The sequence below is a fragment of the Bos javanicus genome, chromosome 5 (assembly GCF_032452875.1).
Source record: "Bos javanicus breed banteng chromosome 5, ARS-OSU_banteng_1.0, whole genome shotgun sequence".
Lineage (NCBI taxonomy): Eukaryota > Metazoa > Chordata > Mammalia > Artiodactyla > Bovidae > Bos > Bos javanicus.
In genome coordinates this window covers 73,896,733-73,919,546 of record NC_083872.1, presented here as the reverse complement: position 1 = coordinate 73,919,546, position 22,814 = coordinate 73,896,733, and the positions used below count along the sequence as shown (strand labels likewise).

The following is a 22,814-nucleotide window of genomic DNA, read 5'->3' as shown; positions in this document are numbered from 1 at the left end:
GAAAGCATCAATTCTTTGATGCTCAGCCTTCTTTATGGTCCAACTCTCACAGCTGTACATAACTACTGGAAAAACCATAGCTTTGACTGTATGGATCTTTGTTGGCAAAGTGATGTCTCTGCTTTTTGACATGCTGTCTAGGTTTGCTTTCTTCCAGAAGCAAGCATCTTGGGTGTTATGGTGGATGGTAAATGTGGCTACACACTTCACAGCTCTTCCCACACCTTGAGTCTAGGCTGACTTTGACTTGCTTTGACCAATGGATGTAGCAGAAGTGACAAGTGAATTCTCAGGCCAAGCCTCAAGAGCCCTTGCACACTCTGCTTTTGTGCTTTTGGAATCCTGTGGCTATTCCACTAGGAAGCCTCCTGTGACCCAGTAACCCTGTGACCTCAGCTATGCATGCATGCATGATAAGTCGCTTCAGTCGTGTCCAACTCTTTGTTAACTTATGGACTATGGGCTACCAGGCTCCTCTGTCCATGGGGATTCTCCAGGCAAGAATACTGGAGTGGGTGGCCGTGCCCTATGCCAACAGCCTGCCAAACCCAGGCCAGTCTGTGAGTGAGGCTACTTGAGATCCCTCAGCAGCCACCAACTGACCAGCTGACCACAGACACCTGATGAAGCCCAGCCAAGATCAGCCAAGTTAGCCCCGGACAGACCAAGGGCCTGGTCAATCCTGGGTTGTGAGCCAAAGACGTCATTACTTCAAGCATTGATGTTTTGGTGAGATTTGTTATGGAGCAACTAATGTGTGCAGAAAGCATCACATTTTGATGGTGTTTATTTATCAGGCTATTTTGATATTTTTCTCACTCAAATGAGACCATAATATTGCACTGAAACGTGTCTTTTCCATTTAATGATGTGTCTAATGACAATTTCCCATGAGGTATATTTCAGTCTCTCATTATTTTTAACAGTTGGGTGAATATGCTATAATTAATTGGCTCAACCAGTGTCTTATTTTCGTGGTTTCCAGAGGTATCTGTCACAAAGCCTTGGTGAACATTCTTGTAGACCATATTTATTTGTTGTTGTTCAGTTGCTAAGTCATGTCAGACTCTTAAGACTCCATGGACTGCAGCGCACCAGGCTCCCCTGTCCTTCTCTATCTCCTGGAGTTTGCTTAAATCCACATCCGTTGAATCAGTGATGCTATCTAACCATCTCATCCTCTGCTGCCTGCTTCTCCTTTTGCCTTTGATCTTTCCCAGCCTCAAAGTCTTTTCAACCGAGTTGGCTCTTTGCACCAGGTGACCAAAGCACTAGAGCCTCAGTATTTTTATCTATGTGAATTTATCAGATGAATTCTTACAAAAAATTTACTGAGTCAAAGATATGTACATTTAGGATGTTAGTAGTTGTCAAGTTACCATCCAAAATAATTTACCAATTCATACTTCATTATATATAAGGGTGATTTTCATCAAGCCTTCACCAACACTTTGAAATATTTGCCAGCCTGAAAGGTAAAAAAAATGTATTTTATTACTGTTTTACTTACATTTTAAAATGATGGATGAGGTTGAGACTACATTCATATGTTTAGTATCTATTTGTATGTTTTTTTCTGTGAATCTTTTATTTCTGCTCTTTGCCCATTCTCTGTGGCTTGTTCAGGCTTTTGAAAAATTGAACCAAAAAAGGTCAATGAACATTAAAGAAGTGTTACTGTATTTCTGGGCTTCCCAGGTAGCGCTAGTGGTAAATAACCCACCTGCCAATGCAGGAGACTTCAGAGACAGGGGTTCGATCCCTGGGTTGGGAAGATCCCCTGAAGGAGGGCATGGCAACTCACTCCAGTATTCTTGCCTGGAACATCCCATGGACAGAGGAGCCTGGCGGGTCACGAAGAGTTGGATAAGATTGAAGTTAGCATGCACTGTATTTCTAAACACTTTCTATATGTGGACTTTTAAGTTTGAGTTCTAGAGGAGTTTTTTTCTTTGTTTAAAGTTTTTCTTTCTTTCTTTTTTTTTTTTTTTTGATGTGGACTAATTTTAAAGCCTTTGTTGAATTAGTTACAATACTGATTCTGTTTTATGTTTTGGCTTTTTTGGCCAGGAAGCATGTGGGATCTTAGCTCCCCAGTCAGGGATCAAGTCTGCACCCCTTGCATTGGAAGGCAAAGTCCTAACCCGTGGACCACCAGGGAAGTCCTTAGAGGAATTCGAAAGGCAATAAATAATCATTTCCTAACTTCACAGTGTTTTACAAGTACAAAAAACTTCCTATATGATCTAATATAATCTCACAGCTAACTTCTGAGGCAGGTCCTGATATACTCAGAGAGATTAAGCAACTTCAGGTCAGGAAAAACTGTGAAAGACTTTGAAATGGGCATTAGGTTGCTTTGTCTAGCACACTTGTAGAATTTCAGGCCATTCCATCCTTTGTGAGCTATTTTTCCACTCATTAAATTGATAAAAAGTTAGTACTAATGCAAATGATTCTTGTCCATAGAAATGAAAATGAATTGTGTCCCATTGAGATGCTATTGATTACTTCCATATGACCATTGAACCTTTTGGTCTCTATTTGTAATGCATTTCAGCATTCCTGATTGCCTCTGCTCCATGTCTGTTCTTTGAGTTCTCCTTTGAACTGTTCTGATGTGTTACTTGTTCCCCATTAATTAGTGAGTTAGATAAAGTGAGTTAGCACTTGTTCATTTTATATTTATATGATCTTACTGAAACAGGCTGTCTAGTCAAGGCTATGGTTTTTCCAGTAGTCATGTATGGATGTGAGAGTTGGACTATAAAGAAAGCTGAGCGCTGAAGAATTGATGCTTTTGAACTGTGGTGTTGGAGAGGACTCTTGAGAGTCCCTTCGACAGCAAGGAGATTCAACCAGTCCATCCTAAAGGAAATCAGTCCTGAATGTTCATTGTACAGGCTGATGTTGAAGCTGAAACTCCAATATTTTGGCCACCTAATGCGAAGAACTGACTCATTTGAAAAGACCCTGATGTGGGGAAAGATTGAAGGCAGGAAGAGAAGGGGATGACAGAGGATGAGATGGTTGGATGGCATCACCAACTAAATGGATATGAGTTTGAGTAAACTTCGGGGGTTGGTGATGGACAGGGAGGCCTGGCGTGCTGCAGTCCATGGGTTCACAAAGAGTCAGACACGACTGAGTGAACTGAACTGAACTGAAACAGGAGGGAAGAGGGGCAGGGCAGAACCTTTAAACGAATGACATAGCTCTTGAAGATACGAGACAGAATTGGTTAGAACTAACAAGGTCCAAGGTAGTTGAAGATTCGACTTCCAGTAGAACTTGAGACTCATTATATGCTCATTGTGGTGGCTCAGACAGTAAGGAATCTGCCTGCAATGAGGGAGACCAGTGTTCGATCTCTGGGTTGGGAGGATTCCCTGGAGAAGGGAATGGCAACCCACCCCAGTATTCTTGGCTAGAGAATTCCATGGACAGAGGAGCCTGGTGGGCTACAGTCCATGGTGTCACAAAGAGTCGGACATAACTGAGCGACTAACACACACACACACACACACACACACACACAATACATTAACACAGGTTGAATGACACACCTAGCAGAGCCATGACAGTTCCAAGGCCTACCATAAAAGGTCAAAAAGTGGGCAGTGGCCCAATTCCTGGAAATCCCTTTCCCTGCTTGAAAATGTGGGAGACCCGCATTTGATCCCTGGGTTGGGAAGATCCTCTGGAAAAGGGAATGTCAACCCACTCCATGATTCTTGCCTGGAGAATTCCATGGACAGAGGAACCGGGTGGGACTACAGTTCATGGGATTGTAAAAAGTCGGACATGATTGAGCTACTAACACTTTCACTTTTCTCCAAAATAGTTGGAATAATCCTCCCACTCACTAGCCTATGAAATGACCCAGCCCATTAAGCTGTGTGTGCTCAGTCGCTTCAGTCACGTCAGAGTCTTTGTGACCCTAGTACTCTAGTAGGTTGCTGTCAGGTGAGTATAATCTCCTTGGTTCTATTTCATCTAAACACAAATTTGAAGCGATGGATATTAAAGCCCTCGGTGTGTCACAGACCGTGTTATAGCTCTCAGTTCTTGAACAGACTGTGTTATAGCTCTCAGATCAGTGTTACAGATCCATGTTACAGCTCAGTTTTATTTAGAAAATAGCAGGAAAATACATCCTTGAGGTGTGAGGGCATGCCGACCCAAAGACGCGAAGAGAAGAAAGAGCCCTGGCCCTTTGGCTCCTCTTTTTATGTTTTTTCCTCCCCCGTGGGCCTTCCCTATGTAAATTGGGCTAGCCAGGAGTGCTGTTTGTTCTACCTGATGTCCTCACTCTGGTCCTTGGACCTTCCTTTGACCTTCCTTTGTTCTATTTTCTCAGGCTTTTCCCTTCCTTGTCTTTTAGCCACTGCCATTTTGGACTCCTGTATTCCTATTCTAACTACCTAACAATTGCCAAGCCACTCTCCAGGGGATCTTCCTGACCCAGGAAACTAACCAGCATCTCTTACGTCTCAGGCAGTTTACCACTACCACCACCTGGGAAGCCCTCCTCCCCCCCTTCCACCATTAAGACTAACCACCCCATATTTTGGGGTCTCTTGCCTTCTTAGGTGACCCACACTCTGTCTGTAGAGTGTGTTTCTCCCAGGGCCAGTCTCACCTTTTGAGATGGACTGCATTCTGTCTGCAGAGTGTGTGTCTCTCTAAATAAATCCACTTCTTACCTATCACTTTGCCTCTCACTGCATTCTTTCTGTGCTGAGACATAAAGAACTTGAGATTCAATAAGTCCTGAGACCAGGTATGTGCTTTCAATTAAAATAGAATGAGTTCAAGTCTCAATCTGAAATATGAGGTTTCAGTACCTTTAAAAAAATGACCCTTTCATTTCTCTCATGCCTCTAGTCCACACAGCTAGAAAAGGATCCTATTGGGTCTGACTCAGATATGTGTAACAGAAAACCTTTATTGTTATTGTTGTTAGCTGAAACCTCTTTGAAAAGCTGATGAAAACAATGAATGTTTTGCTTGGGAAAAATAAACACACACACACAATCTTGCTTACTCTTTTCAGAGTTCCTTGACTTCCTGCAAACTGGTTTAAGAACTCCTGGGATAGTCTGGGATGAATATAGCTGGTCAAGATCAGAAGTTGAAGGAGATAGAAGGGAGAGTTGGTACAATGACTTTTTTCTTAATACCTGTGCTTACCATCTACCACAATGTATTATCTTATTTGGACTTCCCTCGTGACTCAGTGGTAAAGAATACCCTGACACTGCAAGAGACACAAGAGACAGGAGTTTGATCCCTGTGTTGGGAAGATCCCCTGGAGTAGGAAATGGCAACCGACTCTAGGATTCTTGCCTGGAGAATCCTATGGACAGAGGAGCCTAGCAGGCTGCAGTCTGTGGGGTTGCAAAGAGTTGGATACAGCTGAGCATGCACACTCTCCTCTTTCACTTTCATCGACAGGCTCTTTAGTTCTTCTTCACTTTCTGCCATAAGGGTGGTGTCATCTGCATATCTGAGGTTACTGATAGTTCTCCCAGCAATCTTGATTCCAGCTTGTACTTCTTCCAGCCCAGCGTTTCTCATGATGTACTCTGCATATAAGTTAAATAAGCAGGGTGACATGGGAAATAGATGGGCAAACAGTGGAAACAGTGTCAGACTTTATTTTTGGGGGCTCCAAAATCACTGCAGATGGTGATCGCAGCCATAAAATTAAAAGACGCTTACTCCTTGGAAGGAAAGTTATGATCAACCTAGACAGCATATTAAAAAGCAGAGACATTACTTTGCCAACAAAGGTCCATCTAGTCAAGGCTATGGTTTTTCCAGTGGTCATGTATGGATGTGAGACTTGGACTGTGAAGAAAGCTGAGCGCCAAAGAATTGATGCTTTTGCACTGTGGTGTTGGAGAAGACTCTTGAGAGTCCCTTGGACTGCAAGGAGATCCAACCAGTCCATTCTAAAGGAAACCAGTCCTGGGTGTTCATTGGGAGGCCTGATGCTAAAGCTGAAACTCCAGTACTTTGGCCACCTCATGCAAAGAGTTGACTCATTGGAAAAGACCCTGATGTTGGGAAAGATTGAGGGCAGGAGGAGAAGGGGACGACAGAGAATGAGATGGTTGGATGGTATCACTGACTCAATGGACATGAGTTTGAGTAGACTCCGGGAGTTGGTGATGGAGAGGGAGGCCTGGTGTGCTGCAGTTCATGGGGTCGCAAAGAGTCGGACACGACTGAGTGACTGAACTGAGTATGCACATGCACATGCTTATTAACTCATGTAATAGAGAAACCGTCAGAGACAAGAAACTTGCTCTCCAAGGAACACATAGGGAATGTGTTTCTCTCTTTCTCTCTCTTTTTTTTTTCATTTGGTTGCACCAGGTCTTAGCTGCGGCACGCAGGATCTTTGATCTTCGTTGGCAGCATGAGGGATCTTTAGTTGTGGCGTGTGAAATCTAGTTCCTGACTAGGGATTGAACCCAGTCCCCATGAATTGGGAGCTTGGAGTCTTAGCCACTAGACCACCAGGGAAGTCCTGGTAATGTGTCTCTTGCCCAAATTTTCACAGCTGGTAAGAGTGCTAAAGTGATTCATTTGCCCCACAGATATAAGGTAAAGAGAAGAAAATAGTTCTTGGGGGAAAAGGAACACCTAGAGTGGAAGAGGTGGCCCCCTAAAACCAACATTCACATCTGTACTGAAGCTGAGGCATTCTGGTCACCTGAACCCCTTATGCTTGGAGGGAGGATATGTGCCTAGGAAAGGGGATGGAGCCTGGGATGGTTAATTTTGTGTGTCAACATGATTGGCCCGCAGGGTAACTAGATATTCAGCTTCACATTATTCTGGGTATGTTTGTGAAGGTGTTCCTGGATGAGATGAACACTGTGATCAGTAGACTGAGTAAAGCAGATGGCCCTCCCCCTCCAATCCATTGAGGGCTGAATAGAACAAAACTGTGGGGGAAGGAAGAATTTGCTCTCTCTGTCTGATTGTCTTTGAGCTGGGACATGGAGCTTCTGCCTTCAGTCTCACACTGAAGCTGATACCCTCTGCTCTCCTGGGTCTCCATTTTCAATTGGCCAACTGCTGCTCATGGGACTTTTCAGCTTCCATAACTGTGAAAGCTAATTCCTTATATTAAAAAAAATCAATTTCTCTTTCTCCTTCTCTCCCTCTTTCTTAGGCTTTTCAGCATAGAGTGAGGCTGGCTTTCTAACTGGACCCCTTGCAAGGTCCTGGGAAGATGAACTGTGACAAGAGCTTACTATCTTTCCCTTCCTCCAAACTAGAAATGACAACATCCCTCCATAGCTCGGCAGAATAACCAAAGACACTAAATTCTGTTTAAAGTTTTAAAGAAATGTTTCTGTATTTCTCTTCCTCTTTAGAACATTCATATCAATGCCGAACAGAATGTGTTAGTCGTGGGCCTCTTGCAAGGTCATTGAGCGAATGTTCTGCCTGCAGGGGAAGGTCAGCATTACCCTTTTGGTCATCCTGCACTGAGCTCTTGTGGGTAGAGCCTCAGTTGTTCATGCCAACATCCAGTTCCATTTATGAAGCACTCAGTAGGTACTTAATAAGTGTCTTATGAGTGAATGAACAAACAACCTGTCCTTGGCCTTCTCTGTGCTTCTGTTCTCATCATGGTTCATCTCACCAAGGTAAGGGCCAGAAGGGTGCTCAGGAGTCATCTTGTGCAACTGCCTGTGTTACAGATGAAGTCCAGAGGGGCGAGCGACTGACTGGAGGTCACACAACCACATAAAGGAAGCACAGGGGCAAGAGTGCAACCTCTTCCTTCCAGGGCTCATCCTGAGACCTCATATAGCGTCTGTTATCTGAAGCAGGAGGGCCACATTGGCCAGGAGAGAGGAGAGCTTCCTTTACCCGTCACCTTGCTGCTGAATCTGAAGCAACCTGCTGAAGGACATGCTCAGGGTGGCTTCCTGAACTGTGGGTCATCTCTGAATCATGAGATTGACTCCCCCAGAGACCTGGTCACTTTCCCACCACCTGTTTTCACCTGGAGAGGAGAGAGGCTCCACTCAGGAGAGGATGTCCAGTCTGTGTTATGGAGGTGGTACAGATGCTGCCTCCTCTGGGGTGCGGAGGTGGGAACAAAGCAGAATGTAGGGATGCAGGTCTGCTGGATGATGAGAGGGCCCGGCAGAGGCTGTGTCTCCCATGGGTGGCATGGGAGGAGGGCAATCTGGGTGGGGAGCCAGGCTTGAGCTCGTGGACAGCACCTGGTGAGAGGAAGCAGCCTGGGCTGTGCAGGGGGTGGCAGCATGGGGCCCTGTCAGAAGGAAAGGCCAGGAGAGAGGTCAGCTTTAAGTTTTACTCCACACTGTCCCTTGACTTTCCAGCCTTTCCCAGTGACTCTCTGGCAGCTTGGGGTGGATAGGGAGACCAACCTGGGAAGAAGTGCTTGCCCAGGGGGGCCAGGAAATCTGGTCCTCATTCCAGCATTTACAGCAACTGTTTGTCTCAGAAAAGTCACTTTGCTTCTCAGAGTCCAGTTTCTGCATCAGCAAAAATGGATAAATTAAAAATCCTGCCTCATAGAGTCATTGTGGGTTTGTACAAATCGTTAACCACAGGACTGTCTATTTTGTGCACTGCTGTCTCACCTCTGTTCAGTTCAGTCGCTCAGTCATGTCCAACTCTTTGTGACCCCATGGACTGCACCAACTCCCAGAGTTTACTCAAACTCATGTCCATTGAGTTTGTGATGCCATCCAACCATCTCATCCTCTGTAGTCCCCTTCTCCTTCCACCTTCAATCTTTCCCCACATCAGGGTATTTTCAAATGAGTCAGTTCCTCGCATCAGGTGGCCAAAATATTGGAGTTTCAGCTTCAACATCAGTCCTTCCAGTGAATGTTCAGGACTGGATCTGAATCCAGGACTAGCATCTGGTACACACTCCAAATTTGTTGACTCGATGAATGTTTAATTTTTAGCAACCACTTCCTGTGTGGCAGACATTCTTCAAGACTTGGTCATTTCATCCTCATCAAATCTATGACTGTCCTCTGAGGGGCACAATGACTCTTCCAGGTCACATACTGCTTAGGGCAGAGCTGCGATTCGAATCTCGGTCTTGGCAGCCTGACTCCGGAGCCAATGGGCTCCATTCCCACACAATGCCCTTTACTCTGTGACCCTGCTCCATAAACTAGGACGTTTTACACAAGTAATACAAGTCAGTCCCTGGAAGAGGGAGAGGACTGTGATGGTCATTCAGTGGATGAGGACACGGGGACAGAGGCAGAGACTTCTAGCAGGTTTCCCAGGCATCCATGCCCACTCTTTTTCTAAAAAAATTTCCAGTGTTTACAGGGGAGTTTGAGTAAGCTCCGGGAGTCCGTGATGGACAGGGAAGCCTGGTGTATTGCAGTCCATGGGGTCGCAAAGAGCTGGACTCTACTGTTTGACTGAACTGAACTGAACTAAACTGAACAGTGAACAGAGCCCCCGAGGTGTTCCAATCTGGATAAGATGGTCCCAGACAGTGACCCCGCCCCCAGCCACTCACGGCCACGTCCGGGTTTGTGGATGGGGCCAAGCCGGCCTCACTCGGCAGTTGCAAAGCCCCAAGGCTGTTTGTCTTCTCCTGCTTCCGCCACTTGGCTCGCTGATTCTGGAACCAGATCTGAGATGAAGGTGAGAGAGGATGGAGATAAGCAAAGGGGCTTTTCTCCATCCAGTTCCTCTCCTTAAAATACATGATGACTGCACCTTCCAAGGGACCATCCCTTTACAGTTTGTAAAGGTCAACGGCAGCCACGATTTCTTTGGATCTGATCTGCCTTGAGAGAGAGGATCCGAGGTCACAACCTTCCATGCCTACAGGGGCTGGGGGGCTCATAGGAGGGAGTGTGAACCAGCAGGGTGCCTTACAACTGGAAGTGGTGGGGTCCGCGGGGTGAACAGAGGCTGAAGGGGGCAGCGTCTCAGCCTCAGCCAATAGCCACCATGTGGAAATTTGAGGCCAGCGCTGCAGCTTCATCCAACTTCTAAGGCAGAAATCTTGATTTTTTTGTGAAAGCTCTGAGATTTAAAAACCATGCAGATCAGTGAAAACCCATCCATGGGCTCTTGCCTGCTGGTGGGCCACCTGTTTGCAACCCCAGTGGGCCCTCTGGTATCCACTGTTGAGGGTTGCCTGTATTCATGGGCACCCTGACTGTGACACATGGCCATTTGTACTTGATCATTCTGCTGAGACAGCTGCTGAATTCTGGGCTTTACACTAGATGTAGATGCTACCCACCTAGTTGGTGACTGATTTCAAATGGGAAGTAAAAGGGGAGAAGTCCACACAGGGGTGGGCCTTGACCAGACGATAAGTAGGCTTGGGTGAAATGAAGGGTGGAATATTGATGTGGACCCTGGTGAAGATTTTGAATTTAATAAGTCCATTGTATATTTCAAGAAAGTATTGAAATATAATTGATTTACAATGTTGTGTTAGTTTCAGACGTACAGCAAAGTGATTCAGCTTTATGTATACTTACAAATATATGTATTCCTTTTTAACATTCTCTTCCGTTATAGGTTATTACAAGATATTGAAAGGTGGAGAGGAGAAGAGATAAAGTAGGAGATTGGGATTAACATATACACACTACTGTATATAAAATAGATAGCAAAGACCTACTGTATATCACAGGGAACTCTGCTCTGTACTCTGTGATAACCTTATATGGGATAAGAATCTGAAAAAGAATAGGTCCATGTTGATGTATGGCAAAACCAATACAATATTGTAAAGTGAAAAAAAAAATAATAAAAAAAATAAAAAAAGAATAGATCTATGTAATGTGTAACTAAATCACTTTGTTGTATACCTGAAACTAACACAACATTATAAATCAAATATACCCTAATATAAAATAAAAATTGTATTTTTGTTTTTCAAAGATTTTTTTATTCATTAAAAATTAAGTTATAAAAAAAGATGTTGAGTATAGTTCCCCATCATATTTGTTTAAAAAAATGCAGAGTGATTTAGAAAACTGTTTTAGAGAGAGTGAAAATATGTAACAATTGGTTTTGGATTTGCTAGAGCAATACTTGCAGAACTGGGGATGTGCAAAGAGAGTTGGACATACCACTGGTGAGGGACTACTGTATATCTAACCACAGAGGAAGCCTAGACACTCAGGTGGGGGGAAGAAATGACAGATTACAGATTAGGTCTCTGACCATGGAGGGTCTTTGCCACTTCTCTGTGCTGCTGCCAAAGTGATACCTATGAGTTCCAAGTCAGAGATTGGCAGAGTTAACCTCAGGTTAACTCTGGCTTCCCACCTGTTTTTGTACAGCCCTTGTGCTACGTATGGTTTACACATTTTTAAGTGGTTGGGAAAAAGAATCTAAATTTGGTGACATGCAAATGACACAAAATTCAAATTTTAGTGCTCATCAGTAACATTTATTGGAACATGCTCATTTGTTTGTATGTTGTAAACTATAGCTATTTTTGTGCTACAAGGGCAGAACTGAATAGTTATGACAGTGACCATATGGCCTCACAAAGCCTAACATAATTAGCACCTTGTCCCTTACAGAAGAGGTCTGTTGAGCCCTAGTCTAGATTGTCAAGACCTATTTTGAGGCTGCGTGGTGAATAATGCTTTGGAACTACAGGAAAGTGGAGAAGAAGGGAGTGGAGCAGATGCCAATGGCCATCATCATAAAACCCCCTCCACATCTATTCTCCAAGGAGAGAAAGCATCTATCTTATAACTATGGTGACCTCATTTCCTGGAAAATGATATTTGGACAAAATAACTGTATTCATGGGATAAAGCCAATGGAAAATTTCAGATGGGGCAGTCCCAGAGGGTGCAGGATACCTGGGGTCTCACCCATGCCTCCAAGGGCATTGAGGAGGGGGGTTGAGGGTGGGGATGGTTGTACCTGCACACGTGCTTCCGGGAGGTTGATCCTGGCTGCCAGCTGGTTGCGGACGTGGATGTCAGGATAGTGAGTGAAGTGGAAGATCTTCTCCAGCTCCTGCAGCTGCTCTGTGGTGAAGGTGGTTCGGAGCCTCCGCTTACCCTTCTTCCCCTCTGGAGGGAGGAGGGTCCAAGCTAGGTTAGTGACCTTCGTCTCAGTGAAGCTTTTGTGCTGCCTTGTTGTACCCATTAAACCAATGTTGCCACTACTTGGCCTCTGGCTTCTTAGGCTTGGACTTTTACAATGTTCTCTCTCCTAGAAACCCTCCCCCTAGGTTGACTCCCTCTATCCATTCTGGACAGTGTGGCCAAAATGACCTTCTAGAAACTTCTTTGATCGTCCTTTCTGCTGCTCAGATGCCTTCAAGCAAATTTCCCTTGTCTGTAACAAGGAATGGCAAACCACAGCCTGGGGGTCACATCTGGCCCACTGTCTGTTTTTAGAAATAAAGTTTTATTGAAACACAGCCTGACACATGGGTTTATGTATTGTCTATGGCTGTTTTTGTGCTATAATGGCAGAGTTGTGTTGCTGAAACTGAGACTGCAAAATCTAAAATAATTACCATCTAGTCCTTTACAGAAAAACCTCAGCAGTCATCCCCTGACAGCCTGTTTCCAGCCACCTGTCCAGTCTCAGGCCCACTCAGGGATGCTACATCATAGGTGGGACCTAGTGCAAAAGGAGAAAAAAAGCTTTTTCCTTTCTTCCACAGTCTCCATCTCAACAGTCATAGTGATCTTTCACTTGCTACTTAAGGCCCTTCTCCCTCAGGCACAAGAATACTAACACACACATGATGGGGGTGGCAGAGGTCACTGGATTGAGGGGGTATGGGGAAACGGGACTGAGAAGCAGCCCATCTCAGGAAGCAAGGAGGTGGTGAGAGGGGCACTGAGCATGAGTTGAGGCTCCAGGACCCTGGTCCTTGCTTGGGCCATATTTTATTTACTCTCTGGGCCCCAGTATCCCGATTTGTAGAATGAAGGAGTGGAGAGGGGTTGAATGATCAAATCACAAAGGCCAAATCCACCCTGGCACTCTGCAGTTCTCTTTCTCTTCAGGTGGAGGCTTGAAGGACCTGGCCTCAGCCTTGCCTGGGGCCCAGTTGGCTGGGCAAAAGGTAGATGGATGAAGGAGAGATTTCTGCTGAGGATAACACTTCTGGCTGAGTTACTCCTGCATTTCTAAGAATTGGCAAGTGCCTTCCATAGTCTGCCCTTTTTTTTAAATCTCTGATTTTATTTAATCTATTTTTTATTGGAATATAATTGCTTTACAATGTTATGTTAGTTTCTGTTGTACAACAAAGTGAATCAGCTCTGTTGTTGTTCAGTTGCTATGATGTGTCTGACTCATTGCGCCTGCATGGACTGCAGCACATGAGGTTTCTCTGTCCTCCACTATCTCCGGGAGTTTGCTCAGATTCTTGCCCATTAAGTTGGTGATGCTATCTAACCATCCCATTCTCTGCCACCTCCTTCTCCTTTTGCCTTCATTCTTTCCCAGCATCAGGGTCTTTTCCAGTGAGTCAGCTCTTCACATCAAGTGGCCAAATCATTGGAGAAATAGCTATATGTATACATATTTCCCCTTCCCTCTTAAACTTCTACCATCTCACCCCTCTAGGTCATCACAGTGCAGTGAGCTGAGCTCCCTGTGCTATACTGCAGGTTTCTACAAGCTATCTCTTTTATACATGGTAGTGTACTGATGTCTGGGGAAGGAAATAGCAAGCCAGTCCAGTATTCTTGCCTGTAAAGCACAGAGGAGCCTGGGGGGCTACAGTCTATGGGATCACAAGAGTTGGACACAACTTAGAGACTAAACCACCAGTGTACTTATGTCAGTGCTATTCTCCCAATTCAGTTCACTCTCTCCACCCCACTGTGTCCATATGTTTGTTCCCTATGTCTGTGTCCCTATTCGTGCCCTGCAAATAGGTTCATCTGTACCACTTTTCTAGATACCATACACACACACACACACACTTTAATACATGATATTTGTTTTTCCCTTTCTGACTTACTTCATTCTCTATGACAGACTCTAGGTCCAGCCACTCTACCCATTGAGCCACTTGTCTCACCCCTCCCAACTACCCCTCATTGTTATTAGTCCATTTTTTTTATCCTCTCAAAGTAATTTTATTCATTTTCCTGACTCTTGGAAGCTTCTTGGGGGTTGTGGACAGTGAGATTTCAAACATATTTACCCCTTGGAGGAAGCTGTCGGATTGTGAACCAGCTGATATGATCTGATCTCTTACCTTTTCTATCTCCCTTTCCCTCCTCAAGTCCACTGTACTTTTTAATTAAAAAAAAGAGAGATTTATTCTATATTTAGAGCTGGTGGTGCATTTAAGTTGGTAGAGCCAAACCCAACTAGAATTGGTGTAGACAGAAATGCAAGGTATGAATCCATTGCTGAGACTGTACTGAATGTCTTTTGTGCTAGGCACAGAGGGCCTGTCTGCAGGAGTACAAAAATGAACAAGCTGTGCTGACAGTATCTCATTCATTCATTCACAAGGTCAATGTTTTAGGCAATTGTAATGATACAGTGCAGTTTTATAGAAAATTGCCAAAAAATTCACAGAATGGAAGATTTCAGGTTGGATGGGCAAACAGAGGTTCAGGATAACATGCATCTGGGATTCTTCTAAGAATATAGAACTTTGGAATAGAGGATACTGAACCAAAAAGGTATGGTGTAGAGCTGGAATACTGGAAAGTAAGCAACACGGAGAACAGAGGATTAGAAACAGACTGTAAATTATAACAAAAATAGGGTCTTCCTTAGTGTTCTAGTGACTAAGACTTTGTGCTCCCAATATAGGGGGCTGGGTTCGGCCCCTGGTCAGGGAACTAGATCCCACATGCTCCAACTAAGAAGTCAGAATGCTAAGTAAATACATATTTTAAAAAGTTATTAAGAAATTAGCAAAAATAAACCATCTCTTGCTTTTTCCCCAGTAGGAAACTTAGGCAAATAAGTGTCCATGACTAAGTATAGACTCCTTAATAAAATAATTATCTCCAGTTTCCATTTGTGTAACTAGGGAAGCAGCTAACAAGACAAATACAGCTTCCCCTTATTTCCTAGAGGATCAGAAGGACATAACCTGGAGATAAGGTTGTAAGAAAAGGATCTGAGCCCTCCTCAGCAAAATAATGTGATTGTTGACTTTGCAGAGACGGGCTGCCTGTCAGTTATGAGCCAGTTAGAAAAATATTTATTCTCATTAACTTTGAACTAAACATCCTCAGGATAAATGTTTATTCTTGAGAGATGATGATCTCTCAATCATGGTGACAGGCTGTATATGTGTGTGTCCAACAGATGCAGTGACTTCTCCTGTAAAGAAAGAGGGTTGTCTAAAATATACATGGTTGGCGAGATGGAGGCTGAGCCCCATGTGGACCAGCCTGAAGCACTCAAGGGCCAAAGCCCTTCTCCCAAGACTGAGCATGGGTTCTTGGGTGTCAGTAGTCAACACTGGTTATCTCCATACAACCCTTCTTGGGATGTTATTTGAAACTGCTGCTGCTGCTAAGTCACTTCAGTCGTGTCCGACTCTGTGCGACCCCATAGACAGCAGCCCACCAGGCTCCCCCGTCCCTGGGATTCTCCAGGCAAGAACACTGGAGTGGGTTGCCATTTCCTTCTTCAATGCAGGAAAGTGAAAGGTGAAAGTGAAGTCGCTCAGTCGTGTCTGACTCTGTGCGACCCCATGGGCTGCAGCCCACCAGGCTCCTCCGTCCATGGGACTTCCCAGGCAAGAGTACTGCAGTGGGGTGCCATAGCCTTCTCTGTATTTGAAACGGATGGGGGTGGGGGTCCCAGTGAGTGGGTGTCCCTGAAATATGACTAGTGACACCCAACCAGAAGAGCAGTTTTGGGAGACAGATAGACTTGAACCTGACATCAGGGAAATAAGGATAGGATCAAGGCTGGACCTTATTAGAAATTCAACTCTTTAGATCTGCATTGTTCATATGGTACCCACTATCTGCCTATGGCTATTTAAATCAAATCAAATCAAATAAAAAATATAGTTCTTTAGCCACACTAGTTATAGGTCAACCACATGTGGCAGGTGGCTACCATATTGGAGAGCATAGATAGAAAACATTTCCATCATCAGAGAAAGTTCTATTGGATAGGGCTCCCTTATAGGTTTTCCCGTCGGTTTCTGGAAAAAGTCATATTCTGGGCCTCACTTTAAGTTTCTCCTTGTGTTGCACTTTCCTCTGATTGCCACATATCTCTAGGAAAATCGGTATCCATTGGTCATAGAGCCGAATTTGATGGTGTTGGGAAAACTGGAATTACAGGAAAAGTAAGAGAAAGGGAAGGCTGGCCCACACCCATCTCCTTCCTGGTGCCTGGAGAGAAGGATGACCAGTGGAGAGGATGTTGCCCTGGAGCTCCAGGCAGTAACACAGAGCAGAGTGACCTGCTTGTGGTCCACAGGGAAGCAGGGATGGGGAAGAGCAGAAGCTGAGTGGTTGGCTCAGGAAGGGTGAAGGCTGACACTTCAGTTTTCCCATCAAATGCTAGAGCTGCTTTAGGAAAGGAGGGAGGGGAGCCAGCAAGCCTGATGCTTGGGTTATAGACCATAGTAGGTGGTAAGAGAGAGGAAGCTGGTGAGGGCAGGAAGAACGGCATAAACAAATTATGGAAAAGAGAAGAAGGCAGAACACAGGACACTGAACGAACATAGTATTTTGGAACCAGAAGGAACCTCATTAAACAGGAAGCTGGAAGAACCAGTTCATGGGTGGAATGCCCATCACACAGGATGATTCTTAATTGTGGAAAAGGGCTGGGAGTTTCCGGCCCTGGGTCAGAGAAGACAATGCGGGTGTGGAACCCCATTCAAGGACACTCAGGGGAGGGTGGGAAGAGGGGAGATGAAGGAGGCAGGGAACTGCCACCTCTCTCAAGTTGCTCCTCTCAGGTTATTAATTGCTTGAGCTGTGATCACACTTCACTGGGTCTTCAAAGAGACTGAGTCAGCAGAACTTAATTAAACCTGAGCCGTTTAGCACATTGATCATAAGAAATACACAATTTACACAGGTGATTAGGCCACCTAATTATAAACTGATGTTTCTTTGTGCTTGGCTCCCTCCCTTGATTGCTCCTTCTCTGCGGTCTGCTAATTGGCCGTGGCCGCTCAGCTAGAGGCCCCAGGGGCTTTGCAGCTGGGCTAAGACTCCTGAAATGAGCCTTGTCCTTGTCATCCTAAAGCAGCGGTTGGAAGAAGATCCAGGCTCCCACACCCATGGAAGTGAGGACTGGGGAGAAAGCAGATGACACTGTTAAAGGGGAGAGTGAAAAGCTTTGAATGCCAAGCCAAGGAGGGTGCCTTGCATGCTGCAGGCACAGGCAATCGTAGAAGTCCAGGACCACTATGGGGGGAAAAGGCTGGTATATTCTGCCCTGGGAGGTGCCTCTCTGCAAGCCACCTGTCCTGTCTAGAAGGTGTCCTCAGCCTGCTGGAGGGCTCCAAAGGGAGCCTGCCCTTGTTCCTTTCCATTTTATACTTGTGACAAAGCAGGGGACCAGACATGACACCAGCTAGTAACACTGGGGGAGGTTCCCTGATGTGACCTGGAAAGAGCCACAGAACTTGTTTCTATTCAGTGGGAGAGCTCATGTTTAGTTTTCCTTCCTGCCAAGGACTGAGGAGGAAGTCAGCTAATGCTTATGTCTGTGAAAATACACACAGAAGGCCAACCTAAATGCAAACCTGCAGAGTGCCCAGATTAGAGGTAGCCGAAGTCCTTGGTCTTGTAAGAGGGAGAAGAGCCACTTCTAGCCAAAAAAATGATGACCAACTACCACCTTACAAGGCATATGTGCTTAGTCACTCAGTCGTGTACATGATCCTATGGTCTTTGTGACCCCATGGACTATAGCCTGCCAGGCTCCTCTGTCCATGGGGATTCTCCAGGCAAGAATACTGGAGTGGGTTGCCACGCCCTGATCCAGGGGTTGGGATCGAACTCAGGTCTCCCGCATTGCAGGTGGATTCTTTACCATCTGAGCTCCACTACAAGGCATATCTGGGGAAGTGAACACTCTGTAGGAACACAGTAGGGATTTAAAAACTGAAAAAGGAAACTTTGAGAGTTCTACATATGGAGACCAAAAATGATCTATGAAGACTTATAAAAACCCATCATCCGAGCATGGAACAGTGTGAGAGAAGAAGAGGAACAGCAAGAAGATGGCCCCTGAGTCAGGGCTTCCTCTCCTAGGGCCCAGAGCAGAGCAGAAGGTCCACTGTCTTTAGTCCTAGGCATCGTCGGTGGGGAGGAGAGGATGAGGAAGGAGGGAAGGGGGAAAGAGAGAAGAAAGGGGAAGGGGACAAGGAAGGCGGGGGAATGAGGAAAATGAGGGGGATGAAGAAGTGAGGAAAGATGGAGCGGGTTGAATTGTCTTCCCCTCAGGAAGAAACATCTCAGTTCTAACACCTGGTACCTGTGAAGGTGACCTTATATGGAGATAAGGTCTTTGCAGGTACGATTAGGCCAAGGATCTTGAAATGCGACTCACCTGGATTTAGGGTAGGTTCTATGTCCAATGACATGTGTCCTGATGAGATAAAGGAGAGGGGGATACCACATAGAGCCTGAGGTCAAGGCCAAATGACGATGGAGTCAGAGTGTGGGATGATGTGTCTACAGGCACATCATGGATTGTTGGCAGCCACAAGGAGCTGGGACAGTGGGACAAAGGCACTGAGTAGGCTTTCCCTTGGGGCCTCTGGAAAGAATTAACCCTACTAACACCTTGGTTTTGGACTTCTGGTTCTGAAACTCTAAGATGATAAGTTTCTGTTGTTTTAAGCCATTCAGTTTGTGGTAATTGGCACAGCAGCTAAAGGAAGCTCATGTAGACGGAGGGGATGAGGGAAGGAAGAGGAAAGGGAGGAAGAAGGGGAAAGAGCGAGGGTTTGTTTTTTTTTTAATTTATTTTAATTTGAGGCTAATTACTTTACAATATTGTATTGGTTTTGCCATACATTGACATGAGTCTGCCACGGGTATACATATGTTCCCCATCCTGAACCCCCCTCCCACCTCCCACCCCATGAGGGTTTTAAAGGGCAAAGTTTGGAGACATAAAAGGGCTTGAAAGACTGGAAGTGAGAGAGATGCTCCATGTGCCTGGAGGGTGAGGGCAGGCAGGCCATGATGGGGGATGAATCTGGGGACCCGCAGGGCTGGTCTGTGAAGGACTTTGAATGTCATGCCAATAGCTTTAGGGGTTGATGAACTACAGCCTGAGGCCAGACCTGGCATTCTGCCCATACTGTAAATAAAATTTTATTGGAACATAAAATTCATTTTGGAACATACCCATTCATTTACACCTTGTCTGCTTTTTAGCTAGGACAGTTGTTGTGTAGCCGCTCAGTCATGTCCGACTCTTTTGTGACCCCACGGACTGTAGCCTGCCAGGCTCCTCTGACCAAGGGATTCTCCAGGTAAGAATATTGGAGGGCGTTGCCATTTTCTTCTTCAGGGATCTTCCCTACCCAGGGATCAAACTCACATCTCTCATATCTCCTGTATTGGCAGGCAGGTTCTTTACCACTAGCACCACCTGGGAAGCCCTAAATAAATGCATATATATTAAAAGAAAACCTCATATCATGACCATAAATGGGTAACTGGTATCATGCATCATAAATAGAAGGTTAGTGTAGAAATCATTACAGGACTATTGACATAAATAATCTTTGTCTTCCTCACCTTCAAAGTCATTTTGAAAACCTCCAGGGGGACCCTCATGAGTCTCTTTAGAAACATTGAATTCCTGAGACTTCCTTGGCTGTCCAGTGGCTAGGACTCTGCGCTTCCACTGTAGGGGGCATGGGTTTGATCCCTGGTTGGGTAAGTAGGATCCTTAATGCTATGTGGCGTGGCCAAAAAAGTAGACACGCTTAATTCCAGCCTAGCAGGGAGATGGATGGATTTTAGCCACATTCAGAAATAATCTAGAGTGGATGATCTCAGGCAACTGGGGTTCAATTCTAATGTGACCTACTCGTGTGGTTTTTGCAGGTGATTTATCTTCTCTTCTTGGTTTCACCAGCTCTAAGGTGGGGCTCACAACTGTGACAAATGGATGGAAACAATGGCCATCACATTGCTGTGAGAGCCCAGTCCAATCTTATGACTGCCGTTTTCCCAAGCACTTACAGGGTGTCTCCTCTGGGTCTAGCTGACCTGGAACATGCCAGCAGCTTCAGCGGAGGTTTAGCATGACTGGCCTCCTTTTTGTCAACAGCCAGTGTTGGGCTAGGGGAAGGGAAACTGCTCTGGGAAAGGAAATAAGATCTCTCTCTCTCTTCCTTTGCAGCAGAGAGGATGGGCATAGATTTTACGTAGCTGCAGCAAGAGACACTCAGGTCAGACCCTCAGTAGAATGGTTCCTGTGAATGCTCATTGCTCATTCAATTCACTGGAAGGTATTAATGAACTTCTGACAATTAAGCTGGGACCCTTTCCTATTGAAAAGGTCAGCTACTAGGAAACCCACTAGCTCTTTGGGGACACATGACCCCCCACCCCCTGCAGACTCTTTCCCTTGGCTCACCACCAGTGAGCACCAACCCCCTCTTAGGAGACTCTACCTGGGGGAGGGAGTGGGGCTCCGTGTTTGGGAGGAGAAGGCATCATGGCTTCCCTGAGTTTCTTTCCCTTGGATTGCTGTTGTTTAGTCACCCAGTCACGTCCCGACTCTTTGTGACCCCATGGACTGTAGTCCGCCAGGCTCCTCTGCCCATGAGATTTCACAGGCAAGAATATTGGAGTGGGTTGCCATTTCCTCCTACAGGGGATCTTACTGACCCAGGGATCAAACCAGCATCTCCTGCATTGGCAGGCGTATTCTTTACCACTGAGCTGCCGGGGAAGCCTTTCCTTGGATTAAAGCTTTAGAAAGGAGAGAGGACCAGGACACTCTTGTGGACACTCCAGGCTCATCGCCGGTCAGACTCCAGTGGACCCCCAAGACATCACTAGCTTCATTTTCTCCCTCACTCAGCTGTCTCACTGGAGATGAAGCTGAGGCCAGAGTGGAAACGGGCAGGCCGGGGGAGAGCTGAGACTGACCGCGGTTGCCTGAATCCTAGGAACATGTATGTTCCCTCCTCTGTCCCCTCCTCAAGCTGGCCCTCAAGGAGGGGCCTGGGATCTGGTCATTGTTATTTGGGGGTAAATCCTGGGGAGGTCACTGGCCTAGGGTGTGATCAGGGTGGGCAGATTTGGGGCAGAGCTTCAGCCACTAGAGGCCGTGCAGGCCGAACTCTGCTTACGAAGGGAAAGAACACGACAGCCTAAGCAGGTGTTCGGGCGGCTGGGTCTCGGGTCCTCTGCTCTGCGGCTGTGTGACCTGGGGGCACCACCCGCCTCTTCTCTTTCACAGATGAGTTTCTCATCAGTCAAGTTTATGATAATTATACTTTTCTGCTGAAGTTAGAGACATGCACAGCCTCCAGGATGGTGCCGACCACAGAATAAATAAATGGTCACCGGCATTCTCAGCTACGGCCTGGTTATAGGAACAAGCCCCAGATCCCTGCGTCTTGCAGTGAACTGGGCCTTGGTGACTGAATTAGAACAGCTCCATTTCTGGGCTAGGTAGAAAGGTATTTAAGGCTACTGGCCCAGTACCCGACATCTCTCTGAATTTTGGAGTCTTCTCTTCTGTTGATACAGAGCAGCTTTTTCTCTGCCTGAGCCCAGCTGGGGCTTGCAGACCCAGGAGTGGGTAAGAATTGGCAAGAAGACGCTTACCTTTGGGCTGGTCCTGTTGGGGTCTCTCTGGCCCGAAATCTGCAGCTGTTGCCTGCCTGGTGCCCTGTCTACTTGCCCTTTCCGGCTTGACCACATCACTCCTCTCAGCTGGCCTCTTTAAGATGTCCTCAATGGAGAAGGACAGGCCCCGCTTCTTTGGGGCCTCATAGCACCCCAAGCTCTTCCTCTCCATCTCTCGTGGAGATCAGAGCCTGCCTTGGCACCCTCTGTGGGCAGCTGCGAGGGGGCAGAGGGGCCAATGCCCGTGGAGGGAGGGGTCTTTGCTTTCCTGAAACTCCTGGACAAGAGGGTGAGCAGAGGTGAACAGAGATTCTCACGTTGGATTATCCAGCACGGTTATGTCTCCATGGGTACATCTGTGGGTCACCTCAAAACACCTTGGGATCAAGGATGCTGGTCCCATTGGGAAAGCTGGAAGGGGCTGTGCCTGTGCCCATGGGCTTAGAGCCCTCGTTGACTCAACATCGAAGGAATCGCCATTGCTAAACTGAATTCAGTCCTACTGTGATGGGTCTTTTCCGAGGTGGTCACTTTCACAGTCCACAGCCTAGGCCAGGGACCCTGAAGTCATGACCAGTCGGGAACAGGACAAAAGAGCTGGAAGGAAAAGGGAGGCTGCCCCCAGAGGAGATCTGGAGGCAAAGTGCGCACCTTTACCCTTTCTCTGTCGTGTGGCTCTTTCCTGCTGGCTCCGGCCAGACCTCTGGAAGCAGGTGTTCGGGCGGCTGGGCGCCGGAGTGCCACCAGCGAGCCCCAGGTGGCCAACCCAGCCCTGGGCCACACTGCAGCTTGGGGGGTGCTCCCAGAAATCCTCCTAGATTCCTCTGGCTTCTGCTGCTCCCAGATTCCAGAACAGGCCTTCCTCCCAGAGCACCTGCAGGTGGAGGCTTCTGAAGAGGGTCGCGAGGTCACTGCCAGGCTGGCTCTCTGTGCCGGGGCTGGGCTGAACGCTGGTGTCTGAACCTCTCCTGGTGTCTCTGGTCCAGCCAGCACTTTCTT

The 22,814-nt window shown here is 46.4% G+C and overlaps 1 protein-coding gene across 1 annotated transcript; it reads right to left on the bottom strand.

Moving 5' to 3' along the window:
- Positions 1 to 2,287: 2,287 nt before the first annotated feature.
- On the bottom strand, positions 2,288 to 21,993 carry ISX (intestine specific homeobox). The gene is made up of 5 exons (XM_061417246.1): positions 21,795 to 21,993; positions 11,938 to 12,089; positions 9,548 to 9,664; positions 8,424 to 8,531; positions 2,288 to 8,305 (listed from the first exon to the last, which is right to left on the bottom strand). Exons 1-5 carry the CDS (start codon positions 21,985 to 21,987, stop codon positions 7,979 to 7,981), a joined length of 897 nt encoding a protein of 298 aa, XP_061273230.1. The 5' UTR covers positions 21,988 to 21,993; the 3' UTR covers positions 2,288 to 7,978.
- Between the last annotated feature and the right edge of the window lie 821 nt (positions 21,994 to 22,814).